The sequence below is a fragment of the Chiloscyllium plagiosum genome, chromosome 29 (genome assembly GCF_004010195.1).
Source record: "Chiloscyllium plagiosum isolate BGI_BamShark_2017 chromosome 29, ASM401019v2, whole genome shotgun sequence".
In the NCBI taxonomy this organism is placed as follows: Eukaryota; Metazoa; Chordata; class Chondrichthyes; order Orectolobiformes; family Hemiscylliidae; genus Chiloscyllium; species Chiloscyllium plagiosum.
The window spans coordinates 2,464,450-2,488,334 of record NC_057738.1 but is presented as its reverse complement, the minus strand read 5'-3'; the positions used below and the strand labels follow the sequence as shown (position 1 = coordinate 2,488,334).

The following is a 23,885-nucleotide window of genomic DNA, read 5'->3' as shown; positions in this document are numbered from 1 at the left end:
ATAGTACCACCTAGCCCATATGCTCTAATTTTTCTATCTATCCTGAGGGACTTGAATTGTGCATATTTGTGCACTTACCACGGCATGGTTCAGCCATAGAGGAATGAATGCATCAAGATCTTCAGGGTATACCAGTGCTCTGTCATACGTGAACAAAAGCCAAAAGGATGTGACAACGAACTGAAAAAGGTCATATTAAAAATTAACAATACAGAAGCCAAGTTATAATAGTTGCTAACATTAATTCAGTTAAACCAGAAGCTATTCAATTAGAAGTTGCAATAGAGTCATTTAACTATTCAATTGGATTTTTAGAAATGCAAATTAAGAAGTAGAATTAAAATTAGAATTAAGTCTAAGATAAAAGTGTGCATACGTTACACTGATCTGTGGCTTCTGACAGCTTGGGCGGCACAGTGACTCAGTGGTTAGCACTGTTGCCTCATAATGCAAAGGACCTGGGTTCAATTCCAACCTCAGGCAGCTGCCTGTGTGAAATATGCACATTCTCCCAGGCTTTCCTCCGGGTGCTCCAGTTTCCTCTCACGATCCAAAGATGTGCAGGGTAGGTGAATTGGCCATGGGAAATTGCCCATAATGTTCAGGAATGTATAGGTTAGGTGCGTTAGTCAGGGATAAATGTAGAGTATTAGGGTAAGGGAATGGGTCTGGGTAGGTTACTCTTCAGAGGGTTAGTGCACACTTGTTGGGTTGAATGGCCTGTATCCACAATGTAGAGATTCTATGAAAACCAGCTATAGAAGTACTAATGGCAGAGTTGTCTTAATCTTCCAGGTACACAGTCCAACACCAATCGAAAGCAGCCTATTTGACTGTTCAGTGATTTGTCCTTTACTGACAAGGTATCATTCCCATTTACTCAACAACAAAAGTCACTTCACTTCAAAAGTAATTAATTAATTTAGAAACGTTTTCAGATATTCAGAGATACCTGCCATATAAAGGAGAAAGTGAGGACTGCAGATGTTGGAGATCAGAGTCAAAACGTGCAGCGCTGGAAAAGCACAGCAGGTCAGGTAGCATCCGAGAAGCAGGAAAATCGATGTTTCGAGCATAGGCTGTTTATCAGGAATGTCCTTCTAGTTCCTATGTGAACCTGCTATGTGTGTTCCTTACCTGAACGCATAATATTGAATTTTGGTGTTACAAATTAGATGCTGCAATTAGGAAAAAAAAGGGCTGGTACAAACTTCCGGGGGGGGGAAGGTCATTGAATTAGATGGTGGCTTACCTAATACCCATCACTGTCCTGCTTCCGCTAAAATCAAATTCCAGATGGGAAGGCCCATAGTTGACCTGACTTCATTTGCAGCACTGAAATGGCTAATTAAGGACCACGGTGAGCCTCCCCGTCATCATAGCTTCCATTCACTCTTGCAGTCCCTTCCTCCTGCAATCCACAGCTCCCTATTAGGACCTATAGGGTCACTTGTAATCACCTGCCTGGAACATTACTGAAAGAAACATTCACACAAAAGGAATCCCAGTCCTTGTCATTTAACAAAAGGAGCCACAATTTGCTGTCAAGCATTTCACGGAATTCACAGTATCATATTGATTTTCACCAGATTACTAGTTCACCAAGATATCCACAGGCTGATAGTGAAGCCGAAACCAGACTGCAAAGGGTCAAGGCGTTTTCTGTCAGAGAGCAATGACCTTTATCTTACACGCTTCGATTGCTATGCAACCCCACTTCAAAATAGTTTGCTCCAAATGGGAAGGAGGTTGAAATCTCTATTTCCATTCTTCCACATACACTCAAGTTGCATCTACAAACAGAGGGCATGAAGAAGGTGAGGGAATAACACGAATGGTCCTGTTCTAATCAAAGGTGACACCACAACAAGCACCATAGAACACGTAGAAAACCAGACCTTGATCCAGTGTGAATTCATGATCAAGCTTGTCATGATCAAGTGCTTAGACTAATGCCACCCCCATGGGTCCAATATCAGAACAACCTTCTACACTGAAGAAGCAACCATCAACCATGGCAACCATGTTTGGCTGACCAGAGATAGCATGATCATTAATAGATACAAATGACAGCCTGAATAAAGAACTGAATGATTAGACAATTCTCATTCTGTCCAACAGAATCCAAAAATTTCTGTGGAGGACTTAAAATCGCATTCTCCTCAAATTAAAAAGAGCTGAGATCATGGTAAGTAGACTGGTAAAACTGTTACAGCAGTAATCACTTGGAAGGATTTGGGAAAGAGAGTGAGATGTGTAATGGGGTGGTACAATGGCTCAGTAGGATCAGTAGGACAGAGATCATGGGAGTTAAATGGGACCTCAGCAGATAGGGTCTCACATCCATCCTAACCGTCCAGGATTTTTCATTTTGGAGTTAAAACATGGCAATGGCTTCTTGGTGCCTTCAATTTTGCCATGGTCCATAGTGCACTTCCTCATGCAATCAATTGAGTTTCAGATAACTTTGTATGCAAACAATAGAGTTAAATAGAGAATCACATGTAACTGATGGGCACAAATCCTTGCCTCTACAAGGGCCTGTTGAAGGCTCTGGCACCATATTTAAAAGTCATCTGAGCATCTCTTCTCTCAATACAACACGTCAGTCACTTATAGTCATCAGTCCCAAACCACTTGCATATCTCACCCACTCCCAGAGATTTCTCCAATTTGACAAAAGATGACTGCACACTTTAATGATGCGTCATGTTGCAGATCAGCTTTGTCAGATCGGGAGTCTTCCTTTGTGATGGCTGAAAGAAGTCTGTCTTAGGCAACCTGAAGAGTCAGTAATACATGCAAACATGAAAGAAACTGAAAATGAACAATCTCCTCAACTCTGCCACCATCTTCTCACTGCAACCTCAGACTCATCAGGGCATCATAGAGTCTAACTCTGTCACCATGTCTCACAAACCTGTTCATCTCACTATCACATGCAGGATATGTCCTGAGGGATTAGGTGACAATGCTGTCACTTTAACAAGGTTATTTTGATTTTGATTTGTTTCAAGAGAGGTCGTAAAGGCATAGGTGTCAAAGTATCTAGTTTAACAATGGCAAGGAAGTGGCCAGTTCTCCCCGCTCAGGTTTTTTCTAGTTTGAAATCTTAAGCCCTGCCTCTCTATTTATCCTTATCATATTCACCCTCAGAACTGTATGTTTCATGAGTTCCTTTAAGTACTTGACTCCTTATCTTTGGACAATTTTTGACATTGTGATATGTAGAGTCAAACTGGAAACATCAATTTCCTATTTCCCATGGATGCCACTTATCGTTGGCTATCACCCGAATCCTTCATTTTTCCTTGATTCAGAAATCTGTTAAAGGTATGACACCTTTGCAAAATATCTTTCAGCAATTCAAATCTTATATGGACGCTTACAACAAAGTACCGTTTGAATTTGAGAGTCTTTCATTCTCTGCATTGATGCAGAACCCCCAAACTGTCCTTGATAAGTGGATGGAAATTATTGTCCCTCATTGTTTGAGAGCAGCAGACACTTGTTCAAGAGGAAAGTCAGAACAGTGAATTTGAACACAGGCCAAACCCAAAGGTCTGTGAGTGAGATTTGAGCACAATCTAATAGTTTAAATACTAGCACTTACTCCAGAACTTCTAAATCAAATTTCTTTAGTTTTACAGAACTTCTCAAATTACATGATAAACACCTCCATGGACTAATTATCCACCATATTCAATTGATCAAATATTGACAATACCTTGTATGCTTCAAACAAGATATCTTTTTTGTAAACCCTGTTCATAAATTGTAATAGAATCTTCAACATCTCTACAGTATTTAGATCTGTTACACCTAGTCTCTAATTCTATTCCTTCCTGGTAAGCAGAAAGCTAACATCATATTTTGTTTTTTCTTGTTTCAAGACAGACTGAACACACCTCCACCTCGTTCTCCCAATGCTCAAACAGCTCCAATTCCAAACAAAAGATGAATACTCAATTTGTGGTCCTGCAGCGTGTCTCAGCAATTTCACTTTTAAAGGCCACTGGAAACTTGGCATCTGCCAGAAACAGGTATTACGTTTTTATCTTACCTCCTGAAGAAATGAGTTTAATCTTCTGGGACCATGTTGACTGTCAGAATTCTACAAAGGTTTAATTGTAAACCTTCAGTATAGTACTGCCATCACTTTTCATCTTTTCCCGTCCAGAAGCTAACACACCACTTGGGAAGAAACCCAGCTCTTTTTTATGTTTAAAATTACTTGGTTGCCTTGAAATGATGCGTACTGGTAAAATACAGCCAACAGATTTCTGAATTGGTTAATCAACATTTCTTTGGAATGTGTTACATACCTTGAGGTTGACTTTTAATGACACTCAGTTGAGAAAAAAATTGCTCAAAGAAGCTTGGAACATGGAATAAAATTAAACCATGCTTGTGACCTAGTGATCAAACTTAAATAAAGTTGAAGTGATCTTACATCAGACATTGAAATGTTGATTTTCTGGGAATGATAGCCATTAAATGTAACAAGTGTTAATCACAATGTAACTTCTTAAGAAAGTCTCAACTGAATATTTTGGGTGAACTCAGAGTCAGAAATAACTTTGATTGTGATTCTGCTCATCAGGGCTGGAAAGCCTGTAGCAAACCAAAGAGGCTACTAGCGTCATTATTTCTATTGATGAAGTGCCAACAATTAAATATTATCCCTGGATCTTCATCCTCACTTCGAGTGCAGAGAGTTGGGAAAAGTCTTGACTCCATGAACCTAACTTTTTTAAACGTGGCATCTGAGGCCAGGCTGTGTTCTCTTTCATCAGGTAGAAAATACAGAAGCTTAAACACAGACACCAACAGGTTCAGGGACAGCTTCTTCCCCGCTGTGATTAGACTGTGGAATGGACTTAAGTTCAAATCTAACGTTGATCTTGTTTTTGTGCACCTCCTGTGTGCCTCCCTCTGTCTAAACACCTATGATCTGTCTGTACTGCACACAAAACAAAACTTTTCTCTGTGCTTAGATACATATGACAATAAAGAATCATGTCAAATTAACGGTTGAGGCAGGTGACTCGGACTCATGTGAAAAGTGAATGTTCAGAAAGGCCCTTTTGAGATTTAGGTCAGATAGGGTGAGGTCCCTGTGTTTTGAGGAGAGGTCATTGACCTGTCAGCTGAGTGGAAATTATCTACGTGTTAACGGACCATGGAAAAGATATCTGATCGCTTGCCTTCCCAATCAGAAACAAATTGTCATCATTGCTGCTCATTTACAATGTACTGAACACTGATGGCCTTCTCCCTGTGTATGTCTGCAATATCCTGATTTACTTGGAAACTTTTAAACCAGGAGTTGACTATTGGCAGGTGAATTGAATTGAATTGAATGAAGTGAGCTTTGTTGTCACAAATGATCCAAAGTGGATCTATTTTTCACAAGCATGTGCCTATTTTTCACATGCAGGGGCCAGCAGTGGAGCTCCTGAGGTCTGGGGAGTTGGGTCAGGGTCGGGCATGGAGCTTTCAAGGGCGAGGGTGTTCGGGAACACTGTTGGGGTTTTGGAGGTCGGGGGTTCCCATGCCGGGACAATGCTGGCACGGCATTATCGCACCAGAGTGGGGTGGCCTGCGGTTCTGACTTTGAGGGAGGGAGTGATGGGGTAAATGTGATCGGGGTGTGGGTAGGCACATCCATGGGGTAGCCTCTAAACACATTTCCCCCGCACCTTCCTTCCAGCCGGATGCCCACTCCCCTCCCCGTCAGAGGCCACAGTGATGGCAAACTCTGCTTGGGCTCCACATGCGGAGTACCCTGTGTTGCTTTGGGGGGAGAGGTGCATGTGAGGCAGTGTCAATATGGCCGCTGGGCAGTCTTCAGGGTGGGGCAGTTCCCCCTTACATGTTCCACCTCTCAGCAGAGGTGGCACCGCTCACTGTCTGCCGACCAGAAGATGTGGTAGGCCGCACCCTCGTGGATCACGGTGCCTTGGTCACCTTCTTCCAGGCCAAGCAAATTAACACCTGGCACTGGAAGAGGAGACGTACCTAAGAGCAGGGTCCTTTAGTCCAAGCGGGAGCGGTCTGACACCTGACCAGATTTGACCCAGATGGGGGAGGAGAAGCTCACTATCAAGAAAGGGCAGGACATTGAAAATCACAATCCTCTGGGCTGAGACCTCCAGAGGATCAACAGGCAGAAATGTACCACCCCCAGTGGGGCTCCTCTCCACGGGCAGGGGTACTGACTGCTCAAACCGCAGAATGTAATTGGCCTTCCCATACTTTTTGGCTGCAGCAACAATGGCTAGTGGGCCAATAATGCCAACCATGGCCCTGCTGCAGGTCTCAATGGTCCTATCGGATGGGGATAGGCCTTAACCCTTAGGCCTTTTGTAATGGGCCTAAAGGGGATGGGTCGCAGCTGAGGCTGAAGGAGCCAGGCTGAAGGTCATGGCTGACCCAGCATAGGTATGGCTAGGCCCTGCTACCTTGAGGCTAGCCATGTCACCAGGGGAGGTGGTGGGATGGGGGAAGACTAATGCTGCAGGAAGTCAATTGCTGGGCAGCAGCAACAGTTCTCAGGTGAACAGGTTACAGGAAGGCACAAGGCAACAACAACAGTCCTTGGATGGAGACTGAGACTGGGCCCAGACAGCAGCAACAGAGGTGGGAGTCCCAGGCAGTGGTAGTTGCTAGCAAGGCCTAGGCAATGGCAGCAAAAGCAGCATAATCAGGGGCTCAGTCAGCAGCATCAGCTCAGCTAGGTCCAGGTAGCAGTAGTAAGCTCAGGGCTGCCCCGGCCAGAGCAGCAGCAGAGCTGGGTAGGTCCAGGCAGCAGCAGCAGATCTAGGCCCAGCCAGCAGAGGATCCAGACTTGGTTACATCACATGAAATATAGGGACAACTAGCCATTTGGATACAGAATTGATTTGAAGGTAGAGGACAAAGGGTGGTGGTGAAGGGTTGCTTTTCAGACCGGAGGCCTGTGACCAGTGGTGTGCCACAAGGATTCATGCTAGGTCAACTGCTTTTCACCATTTACATAAATTATTTAGATGCGAACACAGGAGGTATAGTTAGTAAGTTTGTAGATGACACCAAAATTGGAGGTATAGTGGACAGCGAAAAGGGTTACCTCAGAGAACAACGGGATATTGATCAGATGGGACAATGGGTTGAGGAGTGGGAGATGGAGTTAAATTTAGATAAATGTGAGGTGCTGCATTTTGGAAAGGCAAATCAGAGCAGGACTTATACACTTAATGGGAAGGTCCTGGGGAGTGTTGCTGAACAAAGAGACCTTGTTCAGTTCATAGTTCTTTGAACATTGAGTCACAGGTAGACAGGATAGTGAAGAAAGCATTTGGTATGCTTGCCTTTACTGGTCAGAGCATTGAGTATAGCAATTGGGAGGTCATGTTGTGGCTGTACAGGACATTTTTGGAATACTGCATGCAATTCTGGTCTCCCTGCTATAGGAAGAATGATGTGAAACTTGAAAGGGTTCAGAAAAGACTTACAAGCATGTTGCCAGGGTTGGAGGGTTTGAGTTGTAGGAAGAGGCTGAATAGGCTGGAGTGGTTTTCCCTGGACAGCATGGCTGCTGTTATAGTTATGCTCAATTTCAATTTGAGGGCTCCAAAAGGTGGTCATTAAGTTCTTCAGAAGCATCCTTCGTTCCCAAGAATCCAACTGTGTGTCTGTGAAAGTGGCTGAAATAGCGGAGAGATTTAAAAATGCCTAAGTATTAAGAAACAACAGTAGCTACTGGGGAATCTTGCACACACTTGAAGGAAAACATTATTATGGTCACAAAACACCTGGAACATGGAATTGGCAGAAGGATATTTAGTTGGTGAAGTTTTGTATGGCAAAATGGTGCAATGTATCCTGCATGAGAGGAAAGCCTGCTAATTGGCAAAATTCTGTATTCAAGATACCAAATCAACAGGGTAATTAAGGTGCATCATCCACATGAGCAAATTCTTAATGCAATATAGGCAAGACGAGAAATGAGCCTACATAAAGGAGAAATAACAAATATATGGACAGGCAGTTCCACAAACTCACCTGAAATAATGACAAAAATGGATTAGATGCTAAAGTGACAAAATACCAGAAGAATTGAACACCTATGCTTTATCTGGTACTTTAGTAGACAGGCAGGAGGCCAGGCAGCATCAGGTGGTGGAGAAGTCAATGTTTCGGGTGAACCTTTCTTCAGGACTAGCGGTGGATTTGGGGGGGAGCTACAGATAAAGGGGGTAGCAGGGATAGGGTGGTGAAAAGGGGACAGGTGAAGGCAAGTAGATGGTAGGACCTGGTTGGTCCAGTAGGTGGCTGGAAGTGGAAGGAGGAGGAAAGGACTGGGAAAGGAGTCAGGGAATGGGGAGGGAAGTTATTTGAAATTGGAGAACTCAATGTTGTGTCCTCCAGGCTGTAGGGAGCCCAAGTGGAAGATAAGGTGTTGTTCCTTCAATAGGAACTGTGGTTTGTTTTGGTAATGGAAGAAGCCAAGTACGGTCAGGTTGGAAAGAGAGTGGTTGGGGGAATTGAAATGGGCGGTGACTGGGAGATCAGGTCGGCCCCTGCAGGCCCGGCTGAGATGCCCTTAGTGCTCTTAGTTTACGTTTAGTCTCCCCGATGTAGAGAAGACCACATTGGGAGCACCTGATGCAGTAAACTAGGTTGGAAGAGAGGAAAGTGCACCTCTGTCTCACCTGGAAGGTCTGTTTGGGGGCCCTGAATGGAGGTGAGGGAGGTAGTGTACCAGCAGGTTTTGCATCTTTTCCATTTGCAGGGGAAGGTACCTGGGGGTTCGAGGGGGTTCGGTGGGGAGAGTGGCGCAAACCAAGGATTGGCAAAGGTAACGGTCCTTGCGGAAGGCAGAGAGGGATGGGGAGGGGTAGATGTTCTTGGTGGTGGGGTCTATTTGGAATTGATGGAAGTGTTTAAGGATGCTGTGTTGGATGTGGAGATTGGTGGGGTGGTAGGTGAGGACAAAGGGGACTCTGTCTTTAAAATGCATGGGCGAAGGTTAGGGCAGTGGAACGGGGAATGGAGGTGGTGCAGCAGAGAGCTGTCTGGAAATACAGAGGGAGGAAAGGCACGTTGTTCAAAATAGGTGGACATCTGGGATACTCGCGAGTGGAATGTCTCCCTGTCTGAGCAGATGCGGCAGAGATGGAGGAAGTATGGGTTGAATTCTTGCAGGATACTGGGTGGGAGGAGGTATAATCCAGGTAGTTATGGAAGTCTGTAGGTTTGTAGTAGACATCTGTCTGGAAACTGTCACCGGAGATGGAAATGGTGAGGTCAAGAAAGGGGAGGGAGGTGTCCGAGATAGACTAAGTGAACTTGAGGGTAGGGTGGAAATTGTGGGTGAAGTCGATGAACTGGTCCAGTTCAGCCTGGGTGCAGGACACTGCACCAATGCAGTCATTGATGTAACGGCAGAAGAATTGGGGTACAGTGCTTGTGTAGGTACTGAAGAGGGATTGTTCAATATAGCCGACAAAGAGGCAGGTGTAGCTGGACCCATCCAGGTACCTATGGCCATCCCCGGATTTGGAGGAAATGGGAGGAGTTAAAGGAAAGGTTATTGAGGGTGAGGACCAGTTGGGTGAGGCGGAGGAGGGTACTGGTGGAGGGAGACTGGATGGGACTATTGGGGACGAGAAACAGAGAGCCTGGAGGCCATTCTTGTGGGGTATGGACATGTATAAGTACTGCACATCCATAGTGAAGAGAAAGCGCAGTGGACCAGGGAACTGGAAGTGTTTGAGGATATGGAAGGCATGGTTAGTGTCATAGTGCCTGAACTAATGGGGAGAGGACGGAATCAAGGTAGGACGAAGTGAGTTCAGTTGGGCAGGACCATGCCGAGACGATGGGTTGGCCAGGGTAGTCAGGCTTGTGGATCTTGGGGATCAGGTAGAACTGGGCAGTTCAAGGCTGGGGGACTATGAGTTTGGAGGCAGTGGAGAAAAGATCACCAGAGGCAATGAGGGCATTAACGGGGTCTTGGATTTGGGTCTGATGGGTCGCGGTTGGGTTGTGAGCAAGAGGGAGGTAGCATGTGGTGTCGGAGAGTTGGTGTTTGGCTTCTGTGATATAGAAGTCTGTTCTTCAGTCTAGCATCATCCCGCCTTAGTCAGCAAGTTTGATGGTGAACCAGGGTTTTTTGCAGAGTTGTGCCCCCTCTGTTGCTTTTTGCCATAGCTTTTCTCAATTGTTTTACTTTCTCCTGATTTTGAAACATTATGATTAGTGCGATATTATGTTCTAAAACCAGAGGCTGGTTTTAACTTCCTTCCCATTTACAATTTTGCTGACATGTTCCCATTATTCAACATTGTTCCTGAGTTCTTCCGCATCAGTAACTTCAAAGTCTTGACTGATTCATCTGCCTCCCTATTCAACTGAGAATACAACGGAGAACTTTTCACTCAACTAATCCCTGTCACCAAAGTGAATGTGTTGAAAACCTTAATCACAAATTGATGTCTATTGTCTAATACTAGTTCTTTCAGGAGAACCACTTATCACAGAGATCCTTTACAGAACTCAGATAACTGAGTCTGCCGTGCTGGAATTAGATTTGCCACTTGAATCTTGAATATTAGTTGATTAGGATTAAATACATCATCGCTCTAAAATTTAGCCTTTTGAAACAGTCATGAAACCATTAGCCCAGCGGGCATAGGTTACGAATAGGAGAAAGTGAGGACTGCAGATGCTGGAGACCAGAGTTGAAAAGTGTGGTGCTGGAAAAGCGGATAAGGTGGGGGGAGGGGAAATGAGAAAGCTGGAGAAATCTACATTCATCCCGTGTGGTTGGAGGGTTCCTAGGCGGAAGATGAGGTGCTCTTCCTCCAGGCGTCGTGTGGCCAGGGTCTAGCGATGGAGGAGGCCAAGGACCTGCATGTCCTTGGCGGAGTGGGAGGGGGAGTTAAAGTGTTCAGCCACGGGGCACACATAGGTTACGAATAACATAGGTATGTGTATATACACACTATATATATAAAAATAAAACATATACATATATTACATACACATATACTTACACACACACATACTACGTTACCCCTGCAGAGAAGGTGCGCAAAAAACGAGATCAACATTAGATTTTGGGAGGTCCATTCCGAAGTTGGATAACAATGGGGAAGAAGCTATTCCTGAACTTGTTGGGACGTGCGTTTAAGCTGTTGTATCTTCTGCCTGACGGAAAAGGTTGGAAGAGGTTATAACTGGAGTGGGAGGAGTCTTTGATGATGTTGGCTGCTTTCCTGAGGCAGCGGAAAGTGTAGATGGAGTCTGTGGCTTGCGGGATGGTCTGGGCTGTGTCCACAACTCTCTGTAGTCTCTTACCGTAGTCCTGGGCAGAACGGTTGACACCTCAAGGTCTAGAAGGATATGGACTAAGTGTGGGGAAGTGGGGTTAGTGTGGATGGACATTTCGGTTAGCACGGACCTGTTTGGGCCAAAGGGCCTGTCTTCATGCTGCAAGACTCTAAGCCGTGATTCATGCAGATAGAACATTTTCTCTGGTGGATCTGTAAAAGTGAGTGAAGGTCCTCGTGGGCAGGCTGAATTTCCTGAGCCTCCAGAGGAAGAAGAGGCGAAATTGTGCCTTCTTGACTGTCCCATCAACGTGCATGGCCCAGGACAGATTGCTCGACCCTCTCTACCTCAGCTCTGTAAATGGGCGGGAGGGTGGTGCACATTCCCTCCTCCTCGCTTCCTGAAGTCAATGACCAGCTCTTTGGTTTCGCCGATATCGAGAGATTGTAATGTTTGCACAAAGCACTCTATCGCTTCCTGTGTTCTGTCTTGTCATTCCTGATAAAGGGCTTATGGTCTCCTGCAGGTCCTGGGCCTCCTCCATCGCCACTCCCTTACTACTTGATGCCTGGAGGAAGAACACTTCATCTTCCACCTCGGAACCCTTCAACCCCATGGCATCAATGTGGATTTCACCAGTTTTCTCATTTCCTCTCCCCCCACCTTACCCCAGTTCCAACCTTGCAGCTCAGTGCTGCCCTCATGACCTGCCCCACCCATCAATCTTCCTTCCCACCTATCCACTCCATCCTCCTCTCTGACTTATCACCTTTACCCCCACTTCCATCCACCTACTGCACTGTCAACTACCTTCCCCTCAGCCCCAATCCCCTCCCATTTATCTTTCCACCCGAGGCTCCCAGCCTCATTCCTGATGAAGGGCTTTTGTCCGAAACGTCGAGTTTCCTGCTCCTTGGATGCTGCCTGACCTACTCTGCTTTTTCAGCGCCACTCTAATCTTGACTCTTATCTCCAGCATCTGCAGTACCTATTCTATCTATGTATAACACACGTCAGGTATGTTATCCCAAACATCTTTCAAAATGACTGGGTGCCAAACTGATGTCTGGGCTTTTACTCTGCATTTTGTGATGCCAAGATACCCCCATGAAGTATCTAACATTTCTCATCACAGTGACTTTGGTATAATCATTCTTTGATTGTAAACCAACAAATCTTCCACTAATTTCAAGAGTGTTTTCAGCACTCAGTCTTCTGGACTATATTTCAACTACCCTGGCAAGGAAAGTTGTCTGATTTTGTGTATATTTTTGTCAGACTTTGAAACTACACAACTCAATAAATTTATCCTCTGTTAATGATAAAATGTTGGTTACAGCCATGGATTAAGACTCCATATTTCTTATACAAACATAAGGTCTTCTTTATCAATTTGATCCTTTGCTCCTCTCAATAGTAAATCTGCTGTTACTTGGGTCTTGTCTGGTCAAATGGCTTCAGCCAAGCCTAAATCCTTATATGAATAAAAGATTTTTTTTTAAAAGACTTTTTTTGGGTCCGAATAATGTTGGTAAAGGTTCAACTTGGAATTGAAGTTCCATGAGATAGTCTGTGAATCTTTCAAAGCCCTGTGTAACTAGTAACACTTCCTTTGTTTTCTGCTGTTCAATCTCTGTCAAAGCTATCAACATAAAATGGAACAGGTTTCACGTTCCATCAGTTTGCACTTGACTGAGAACTGCTCCTGGTCCCTTCTCATGAGGCACCTGTCATTGCTAGTGTGAATAAACCTGCTGAAACATCAGTAGAAGGTAGCTTTGCTGTCATCTTTTCAAAAGCAGCAGTCTGCTGTTGACAATAAGGTTAAAAATCACACAGCACCAGGTTATGGTCCAAGAGTTTCATTTGGAAGCACTAGCTTTCGGAGCGCTGCTCTTTCATCAGGTAGCTGTGGAGCAGGATCATAAGACACAGAATTTAAAGCAAAAGATCATAGTGTCATGCAACTGAAATGGATCACCTCATTCCAATCCTCTGGTATGACTCCTATGGAGAGTGAGGAGGCAAAGATCTTCGCCAATGGCTTAGCAACCTCCTTTCTCGCTTCCCGGAGCAGCCTCGGATAAATCTGGTCTGGCCCTGGGGACTTATCAATCTTAATATTTGCCAAAATTACCAGCACATCAACTTCATCAAGCTTGATCTGGTCAAGCCTATATCCCAGCTCCTCAAAGTTCTCATTCACAACAAGGTCCCTTTCCTTAGTGAAAACTGAAGCAAAAAACTCATTTAGGGCTTCCTCTATCTGCTCAGACTCCACACACAAGTTCTCTATGCTATCGCTGACTGGCCCTACCTTTTCCCTGATCATTTTTTTATTCCTCACGTAGGAGTAAAATGCCTATGGGTTCTCGCTAATCCTTCTTGCCAAGCCTTTTTCATGCCCCTGCCTGGGTCTCCTCAGTCCATTTCTGAGCTCCTTTCTAGCAAGCCTGTGATCCTCTAAAGCTGTGCTAGATCCTTGCTTTCTTCACCTTCCGTAAGCTGCCTTCTTCCTTTTGACGAGAAGCTCCTCGGTTCTTGTCATCCAAGGTTCCTTAATCATAGCCCTTCTTATCTGTCTCAGAGGAACAAATTTGTGCATCACTTGCAACAACTGCTCCTTAAACAGTCTCCACATGTCTGCTGTGCCCTTTCTGTGGAACAATTGCTCCCAGTCTGTATTCCCAACTCCTGTCTGATAGTGTCATAATTTCCTTTTCCCCAATTAAATATCTTCCCTCAGTAAATGCTCCTTTCCCTCTCCAAGGCTATGGTAAATGTTAAAAATCACACAAACCAGGTTATAGTCCAACAGGATTAATTGGAAGCACTAGCTTTCGGAGCGCTGCTCCTTCATCAGGTGGTTGTCAACAGCACTCCAAAAGCTAGTGCTTCCAATTAATCCTGTTGGACTATAACCTGGTGGTGTGTGATTTTTAACATTGTACACCCCAGTCCAACATCGGCATCTCCAAATTATGGTAAATGTGAGACAGTTGTGATCACTGTCAACAAAGTACTCTCCTACTGCGATATCTGACACCTGTCCTTACACATTGTTGAGCACCAAATCCAAAATGGCCTCTCCCCTCGTCAGTCTTTCTCCACACTGAGTAAGGAAACCCTCCTGAACACACCTGACAAAAACGGCTCCATCCACACCATCTGCACTAAGGAGGTTCCAATTGATATTGGGAAAGTTGAAATCACCCATAACAACAACCTTTCTACATCTGCACTTTTCCAAAATCTGCCTGCCTATGAGTTCTTCAATCTCTCTACTGCTATTAGGGGGTCTGTAGAAAATCCCCAATGAGGTGGCTGTTCTCTTGCTGTTCCTAACGTCCACCCATACTGACTCAGCAGACAAACCTTCCTCAACAACCTTTGTTTCTGTAGCTGTGATGCACTGATTAACAATGCCACATCACCTGCTCTTTTTCCATCCTCCCTGTTTTTTTTAAAACTATCTAAACCCTGGTACATCAAGCAACCATTCCTGCCCCAGTGAAACCCATGCCTCCGTTATGGCCACAGCATCATAGCCCCAAGTACTGATCCATGCTCTAAGTTCATCATCTTATTTCTGACTGTAACCCAGTTGTCCTTATCCTGTGTCTGAGGAGTAACGACCTCCCTGTACATCCTCTCAATTTCTCCCTCAGCCTCCCGGATGATCCGTAGTTCATCCAGCTTCAGCTCCAGTTCCCTAACTCAGTTTTCAAGGAGCTGGAGTTGGGTGCACTTCCCGCAGATGTAGTGGGCAGAGACATGCGAAGTGTCTCTCACCTTCCACATTCTGCAGGAGGAACATGCAACTGCCCTAACATCCATGTCCTGCTATGCTGAAAGCCCGCACAGGACTAAACAAAGGAAGTGAAGAAAAGAAAAAAAAGATAAAACCTGAAAACTTACCGAGTTTACAGACACTTAGTAAGATTAGAGGAGGTGGGCGGGAGGAAGGCCCTACCATGTAGGGCCTCAGGTTTAGATCTCACCCACTTAAAAACTTCCCGGCAGCCCTCGTTTCTCTCCGCACTCTCTGTTCTGTTCAAAACAAAAAGTTTTTTACTCACCTTCCCAGCAGTCCTTTGCTCCTCCCTCACACCCTTCGGCAAATGGAGGCTCTGACGCCTGAGGTAATAGGATGTAGGCAACAGAACAACTAACAGCAGCACATTCTTTCAGATGTAAAATTAACTAATTGTGATTATGTAGAACATTCCTTGTTCCAAACCTCCTGGAGTTCCACTCCACAACTCTTTCTCCAAAACATCAATGATGTTATCAGTATTGACTTCCTCTCTTGTCCAGAATTGAAAAAAAATCAATTTTGCTTACAATTTCCAACCTGCTTTCATCTTCACCTGTTCCATTTCTGATTTCTGTCTCACTTTCCTCAGCCGCTGCATCCATTTCTGGGCGGTTGGGGGGCCGGGGATAGTCTGGCCATGGACATTGACCACAAACCCATCGATTCCTAGAATTATCTTGACTATACATTCTCACACTCTGCTTCCTGTATTGACTCCATTCCGTTCTTCCTGTGTCTCTGTCTCCATTGCATCTGTTCTGACAATGTCATCATCTGCAGGAAAGCCCCAGAAATATTCACTTTTCTCCTCATACAAGGTTTCCCCACCATGGTTGACAGGGCCCTCAGCCGAGCTTGGTCCAATTCCCGCACTTCTGCGCTCTCCTCTTCTCTTCCATCCTACTACAGTTATAGGGTTCCCCAGGTCCTCACTTACTATCCCAACAGCATTCATATCCAAAGGATTATAAGCTGTCAATTCCGCTACCTCCTGTGGGATGCCACTATCAGACATATATTCCCCTCTCCTCTCTTGTGAACTTGCAGCTGGGACCGTTCCCTCTGGGACATCCAAGTCCACTCCTCCTCCAATCCCAACATCTCCTAAAACCCCATGGCACCTTCACATGCAATCACAGAATATGTAACACGTGTCCCTTTACTTCCTTCCTCCACATTATCCAAGGCCCCAGACACACCTTTCCAGGTGGAGCAGCGATTTATCTGCACTTCACTCAATCTAATGTACTGCATTCACTGCTCACAATGGGTCTCAGAGACAGACATACAGCACGGAAACAGACCCTTCGGTCCAAGCCATCCATGGCGACCAGATATCCTAACCTAATCTAGTCCCACCTGCCAGCATCCGGCCCATATCCCTCCAAACCCTTCCTATTCATATACCCATCCATCTGCCTTTTAAATGCTGCAATTGTACCAGCCTCCACCACTTCTTCTAGCAGCTCATTCCATACACACACCATCCTCTGTGAAAAAGTGGCCTTTTAGGTCCCTTTTTTTTTTAAAATCTTTCCTCTCTCACCGTAAACCTATGCTCTCTAGTTCTGGACTCCCCCACCCCAGGGAAAATATTTTGTCTATTTACCCTATCCAAGCCCCTCACCATTTTATAAACCTCTACAAGGTTACCCCTCAGCCACTGATGCTCCAGGGAAAACAGCCCCAGCCGATTTAGCCTCTCCCAATAGCTCAAATCCTCCAACCCTGGCAACATCCTTTTCTGAACCCTTTCAAGTTTCACAATATCTTTTCAATAGGAGGGACACCAGAAATACACACAATATTCCAACAGTGGCCGTACCAATGTCCTGTACAACCACAACATGACCTCCCAACTCCTGTACTCAATACTCTGACCAATAAAGATATCATACCAAATGCCTTCTTCACTATCCTATCTACCTGTGACTCCACTTTCAAGGAGCTATGAACCTGCACTCCAAGGTCTCTTTGTTCAGCAACACTCCCCAAGACCTTACCATTAAGTGTATAAGTCCTGCTCTGACTTGCTTTCTCAAAATGCAACACCTCACATGTATCTAGATTTAGATTTAGATTCCCTACAGTTTGGAAACAGGCCCTTTGGCCCAACCAGTCCACACTGACCCTCCGAAGAGTAACCCACCCAGACCCATTTCCCTCTACCTAATGCACCTAACACTATGGGCAATTTAGCATGGCCAATTCACCTAACCTGCACATCTTTGGACAGTGGGAGGAAATCCATGCAGACACGGGGAGAATGTGCAAACTCCACACAGACAGTCACCCGAGGCTGGAATTGAACCTGGGACCCTGGTGCTGTGAGACACCAGTGCTAATCACTGAGCCACCGTGCCGCCTGTCTAAATTAAACTCCATCTGCCACTCCTCAGCCCATTGGTCCATCTTATCAAGATCCCATTGTAATCTGAGGTAACTCTCTTCGCTGTCCACTACACCTCCAACTTTGGTGTCATCTGCAAACTTACTAACTTGCCCTCATATGCTCGCATCCAAATCATTTATATAAATGAAGAAAAGCAATGGACCCAACACAGATCCTTGTGGCACTCCACTCGTCACAGGCCTCCAGTCTGAAAAACAACCCTCCACCACCACCCTCTGTTTTCTACCTTTTGAGCCAGTTCTGTATCAAATGGCTAGTTCTCCCTGTATTTCATGAGATCGAACCTTGCTCACCAGTCTCCCATGAGGAACCTTGTTGAATGCCTTACTGGTTCCTCTGCATTAGAGAGACAAAACATAGACTGGGTGATTGTCTTGCACAATGGCTACATTCTATCTGCAAAAATGACACGTTGCCTACCATTTCAGCGCACCACTATGTTCTCTGGCTAATATGTCTGCCTCACATCTGCTGCAATGCTCCAGTGAGGCTCAGTGCAAGTTGGAACAACTGCATCTCATATTCTGCTTGGAGACCTTGCAGCCTTTAGGTATCACGTTTAGGGCTGATAACCTTGCTTCATGTCCTTTACCCAACCCACACCCCAGGTTTTAATATCATATAGACTGCTTTCATCTCAGCCAACCCATTTTCACCCACCAATGGTCCCCATAGTAGCTTTTCCTTCTCGCCTCCCCATTATTAGTTATTTTGTCTGCCTAATTGTTCGCTCTCTGTAGGCTCCATCTCCAGTTAGCATTTACTCCTCTCCCATCCTCCCAACCCATCTTCAGTATATATACCACATTTTCCTAGCTACAATCAGTTCCAAAGAATTGTTCCTGGACCTGAAACTTGAATCTGTTTTCTTTTTACAGATGTTGCCAAACCTGCTGAGGTCCTGTAGCAATTTCTGTTTTTGGTTCAGTTTCTGTAGTTATTGAATTCAATACATCAATTCAAATTGTTGATCAACGTCTCCTTTAATCCATCTCATTTTTTCCCAATCAAAGGTGTGACCATGTGTACCTACCTGGATCCCAGCTATGCCTGTCACTCTGTGAAACTATTCTTGTTCTAGTCCTACTCTGGACCCCGTGCACAACTCTTTCTCTAGTACAACAACGAGGTCTTCAGTGTTTGTTCCTGCTGTTGTCTGAAGTTGTAAAAATTCATCAGTTTTGTTTTCAATTGCTATCCTTCTCTTACCTTCACTCAGCCTATATTTCAGACAATAAGACCCAAGTTTCTATTAGATCTCCCCTCAACCTTCTAAACTCTAATGAATACAATCCCAGGATCCTCAGCTGATCATCATATGTTAAGCCTACCATTCCAGGGATCATTCGTGTGAATTTCTGCTGGACACACTCCAGTGCCAGTATGTCCTTCCTGAGGTGTGCGGCCCAAAACTGGACACAGTACTCCAAATGTGCGGCCCAAAACTGGACACAGTATTCTAAATGGGACCTAACTAGAGCTTTATAAAGTCTCAGTAGCATATCGCTGCTTTTATATTCCAACCCTCAAGATAAATGACAGCATTACATCTGCTTTCTTAATCTCAGACTCAATCTGCAAGTCAACCTTTAGAGAATCCTGGACTAGCACTCTGAGATCCCTTTGTATTTTGGCTTTATGAATTTTCTCACTGTTTAGAAAATAGCTCGTCCCTGTATTCTTTTTTCCGAAGTACAAAACCTCGCATTTGCTCACATTGAAATTCATCAGCCATTTCTTGGACACTACCTAAACTATCTAAATCTTTCTGCAGCTTTCCCACCTCCTCAGTTACCTGCCTGTCTGCCTAACATCGTATCATCGGCGAACATCGCCAGAATTAGATTAGATTAGATTCCCTACAGGCCCTTCGGCCCACCAAGTCCACACCGACCCATTTCCCTCTAACTAATGCACCTAACACTATGGGCAATTTAATGCAGCCAATTCACCTGACCTGCACATCTTTGGACTGCCCTCAGAATGCCCCCAGTCCCTTCATCCAGATCATTAATATATAAAAAGTGAACATATGCGGGCCTAACACTGAACCCTTCAGGACACCACTTTTCACTAGCTGCCATTCTGAAATGGAACTTTTTATCCCAACTCTCTACCTTCCATCAGACAGCTAATCCTTAATCCATACTGGTAGCTCACCTTGAACATCATGGGCCCTCACTTTACTCAGCAGCCTTCTGTGAGGCATCTTATCAAAGGCCTTTGGAAGTCTAGGCAGATAACATCCACCGGGTTTCTCTGGTCTAACCTACTTGCTACCTCTTCAAAGAATTCTAACAGATTTGTCAGGCACTACCTCCCCTCACTAAATTCATGCTGACATGTTCTAATCCGACCCTGCACTTTTAAGAATTTAGAAATCTCATCCTTAACGATGGATTCTAGAATGTTACCTACAACCAAGGTTAGGTTAATCGGCCTATAATTTTCCATCTTTTATTCTTGATCCTTTCTTAAACGAGGGGGTTATAACAGCGATTTCCAATCATCTGGGACTTTCCCTGACTCCAGTGATTTTTGAAAGATTACAATAGCCTCTGCTATTTCATCAGCCACTTCCCTCAGAACTCTCGGATGTAGCCCATTGGAGCTGAAAAATGTGTTGCTGGAAAAGCGCAGCATCCAAGGAGCAGGAGAATCGACATTTCAGGCATAAGCCCTTCTTCAGAATGCTGCCTGACCTGCTGCGCTTTTCCAGCAACACATTTATCAGCTCTGATCTCCAGCATCTGCAGTCCTCACTTTCTCCCTGTAGCCCGGGAGATTGGGGCCAGGAGATTAACAATTTTTAGACCTTTTTGCTTTTCTAGCACTTCCTCTTTTGTAATGGCTACCATACTCAATTCTTGACTCTCCTTAATTGTGGGGATATTACTCATGTCTTCCACTGTGAAGACTGACACAAAGTTCTTTAGCTATTTCCTTGTCTCCCAGCACTAGCCTTCTTGCATCAATTTGGAGCGGCCCAATTTCTACTTTTGCCTCTCGTTCGTTTCCTATGTATTGAAAGAAACTTTTACTATCATTTCTAATATTACTAGCTAGCTTACCTTCATATTTGATTCTCTCCTTCCTTATTTCTCTCTTTGTTATCCTGTTTGTTTTTGTAGTCTTCCCAATCTTCTGATTTCCCAGTGCTCTTAGCCACTTTATAGGCTTCCTTTGTCAGCCATGGCTGTCTATTCCCCCCACCAGATAATCTCTTTGAAGGTTCTTTGAATCTTTCTTTTCTTTCCATTTAACTCTTCCCTTCTGTTCCATGACTTCATTGTTTCTGTTTCTGAGGATGGACTGTCTAATAATATCCATTACAAGCCCATTGGCTTCCATAGATACAGTAATTACATTTCTTTACACCTTGCTTCCTGCAAGGATGCCATTCCATTTTCCCAGTTTCTCCATTTCCATCACATCTATTCTGATAATGCCACCTTCTACTAGGTTGCCTCTGACATAACTGTTTTCTTCCACAACCAAGGATTCCCCAAATTGCAGTTGACAGGGCCTTCAGCCATGTCCGACCCATCTTCTCCACTTCTTCCCTTCCCCCTTCAACCTCTTTCCAGAAGAACTACATGGTTTTATTTGTCCTTACTTTCCACCCCATCAGTGTCTGCATTCAGAGGTTCATCCTTGCCACTTCCAGCAGAATGCCACCACCAAACACATCTTTCCCACTCTTTCTTTTTGTCAGCATTCCAAAGGGACCATTCCCTCTGTCTTACCTTGATCACAATGCACTCTCCTTTATATAATCAGCGAAATCAAATGCAGATTGAATGATAGTTTGAGGGATACTTCTGCTCTGTCTGTGGAAATGGATCCAACCTCCCAGCCATTTCCATTTCAATAAACCACCCAGCTCTCATGCTGACATTTCTGTCCTGGGTATGCTGCAATATCCCAGGGAAGCAAAAGGCAAGCTCAGGGAACAGTGACTCATTTCCTGCACTTTCCAGCCTTGCGGTCTCAGTAACTGCACAAACCGATGCAGTATGTCAGTTCTCAATTTTCTTTCCGTTTTTTCATGCCCTCTCCCCACTGCCATGTCCTCTTTGTATCTTCTGTACTTGGCACTTAGTAGCAAAATACAGTCGTCTCCCTTTCACACATTAAATCTACACCAGTTTTATATCTTTTTCCTCTGTCTCCATGATTTAACAACTTTTGTCTCCTGTTCCTCCTGTTCCTCTTCTGCCTCTGTCAAAGGTACAGAAAAATATTTCTGAAGAGAGACACCCACCCACACACAAAGGAAGATAGTCATAGTATTTGGAACACAGGTTAAAAGGATCTGGCGGTATAATGGTAATGTCAAAGAACCAGTAATCCAAAACTCAAGTTAATGCTTTGAGGACACGATTCAACATTCAAGAATTAAATAAAACCTGAATTAAAGCCAGCCTAATAAGTAACTGTGCGATACTGTTGATTTAAAAAATATCTGATTTATTAAAGCCCTGGGAAATTCACACTCAAAATAATATGGTGGAGGTGAAATTAAAAACAACTAACAACAATGCATTCTTTCAGACATTGACTAGGGAGATGATGGCACAGTGGTCATGTCACGAGATTAGTAGTCCACATCTCCAAGCTAATTGTGGGTTCAAATCGTACCATAGCATGACCTGAATTTGTATAAGGCACTGGTAAGGCCACAACTTGAATATTGTGTGCAGTTCTGGTCACCACATTGCAGGAAGGAGGACATTGCTCTGGAGATTTGTTAGAATGTTGTCAGGGCTAGAGAATTGTAGCCATGAGGATAAGTTGGGGTTGTTTATCTTGGAATACAGAGAAAGCTAAGAGGTGACATGATTGAGGTATACAAAATTATGAGGGGTAGACAGGGGGAACCTTTTTCCCTTGGCTGAAAGTTCAAAAACTAGGAGTCATAAATTCAAGTTAAGTGACAGAAGGATTAGAGGGTATGGGAGGAAAAACATTTTTACGTATAGGATGGTGGGTGTCTGGAATTTGCTGGCTGAGTAGGTGGTGGTAGCAGAGACCTAAAACTCTTTCAAAGTGTACCTGGATCAACACCTTAAATGCTGTAAGCTGCATGGCTATCACACATGTGCAGGAAGATGGCATTAGAAAGGGCATCTGGGTGTCTTTGGGTTGGCATGGACAAGATGGACTGAGTGATCCCTTATGGTGCTGTTTCATTTCTATGGCTCTGTGCTTCTATGCTATCCACTATTTCTCCTCCAGTTCAGAATACAATGCCTCTAATGGAAGATACCTACTGTCCTACATGTGTTTCCAGAACCAAAGTTTTTTGAAACACACACAAAGAGAAAGTGTTGGAGAATCTCAGCAGGCCTGGCAGCATCTATGCAGAAAAACCAGAGTTAATATCTTAAGTCCTGTGACCTTTCTTCAGAACCAATAGCAAGGTTGAAGAATTTGTCTCAATCCTCAGTCAGAAGCGTCAAGTGAATGATTCATCTCAGGTTCTTCCTGAAGTTCCCAGCAGCAGGGACACTAGTTTTAAACAATTTAAATTCATCCTAAGTGACATCAAAACATGACTAAAGGCACTGGATACTGTAAAAACTAGGAGATTTGACAACATTCCAGCAAGAGTATTGAAGAACTAGCTATGTCCCTGGAAAAGCTGTTCCAGGTTCAACAATGGTGTCTGCCCAGTTACATGAAAAATTGTCCAGGATTGACTTATCCACAACAAACAGAACAAATCTCAATTGACCAGTTACCTGATGAAGGGCTTTTGTCCGAAACGTCGATTTCGAAGCTCCCTGGATGCTGCCTGAACTGCTGTGCTCTTCCAGCACCACTAATCCAGAATCTGGTTTCCAGCATCTGCAGTCATTGTTTTTACCAAGTTACCATCTATGAGTCTACTCTAAATCATCAACAAAGTGGTGGAAGAGGTCATCAACAGTGTTATGAAGTGGCTTTTACAAAGGAATAATCTATACACGTATCTGTTTGGGTTCCACTATGGCCATTCAGTTCCTGACCAAATTCCAGACTTGGTCCAAACATGGATAGAAACAGCTGAGTTTCAGCAGAGAGGCAAGAATAACTGCCCTTGACATTGGGACAGCATTTGACAAAGTGTATAATCATGAAGCCTCAGAGAAACCGAAGTCAATAGAAATTAGGGGTAAACCCTTTGTTATTTAGAGCAGAGGATGACTGTAGCTCAATCCTCTCAGGCTCAGAACAACACTGCAGCAATTTGTCAGAGTAATGTCATAGGCCTGGCCATCAATGAAACCTTCAACAAAAGATCATAAGTTGAGGTGCTTGCTGATGATTGCACAATGCTCAACGCTAGTCACA

The 23,885-nt window shown here is 44.4% G+C and overlaps 1 protein-coding gene across 3 annotated transcripts in view; it reads right to left on the bottom strand.

The window, feature by feature from the left end:
• The window catches only part of LOC122564320 (androgen-dependent TFPI-regulating protein-like), a 133,851-nt gene that overhangs the window by 61,023 nt on the left and 48,943 nt on the right, over window positions 1–23,885 (bottom strand). For 2 of the 3 annotated variants that reach the window (XM_043719029.1, XM_043719031.1), the window contains one exon: window positions 79–180. The exons of the other annotated variant lie outside the window; for it this stretch is intronic. In XM_043719029.1, coding sequence (XP_043574964.1) covers window positions 79–180 — 102 coding nt within the window. The remainder of the gene's footprint in view (window positions 1–78; window positions 181–23,885) is intronic. 3 annotated transcript variants of the gene reach the window in all.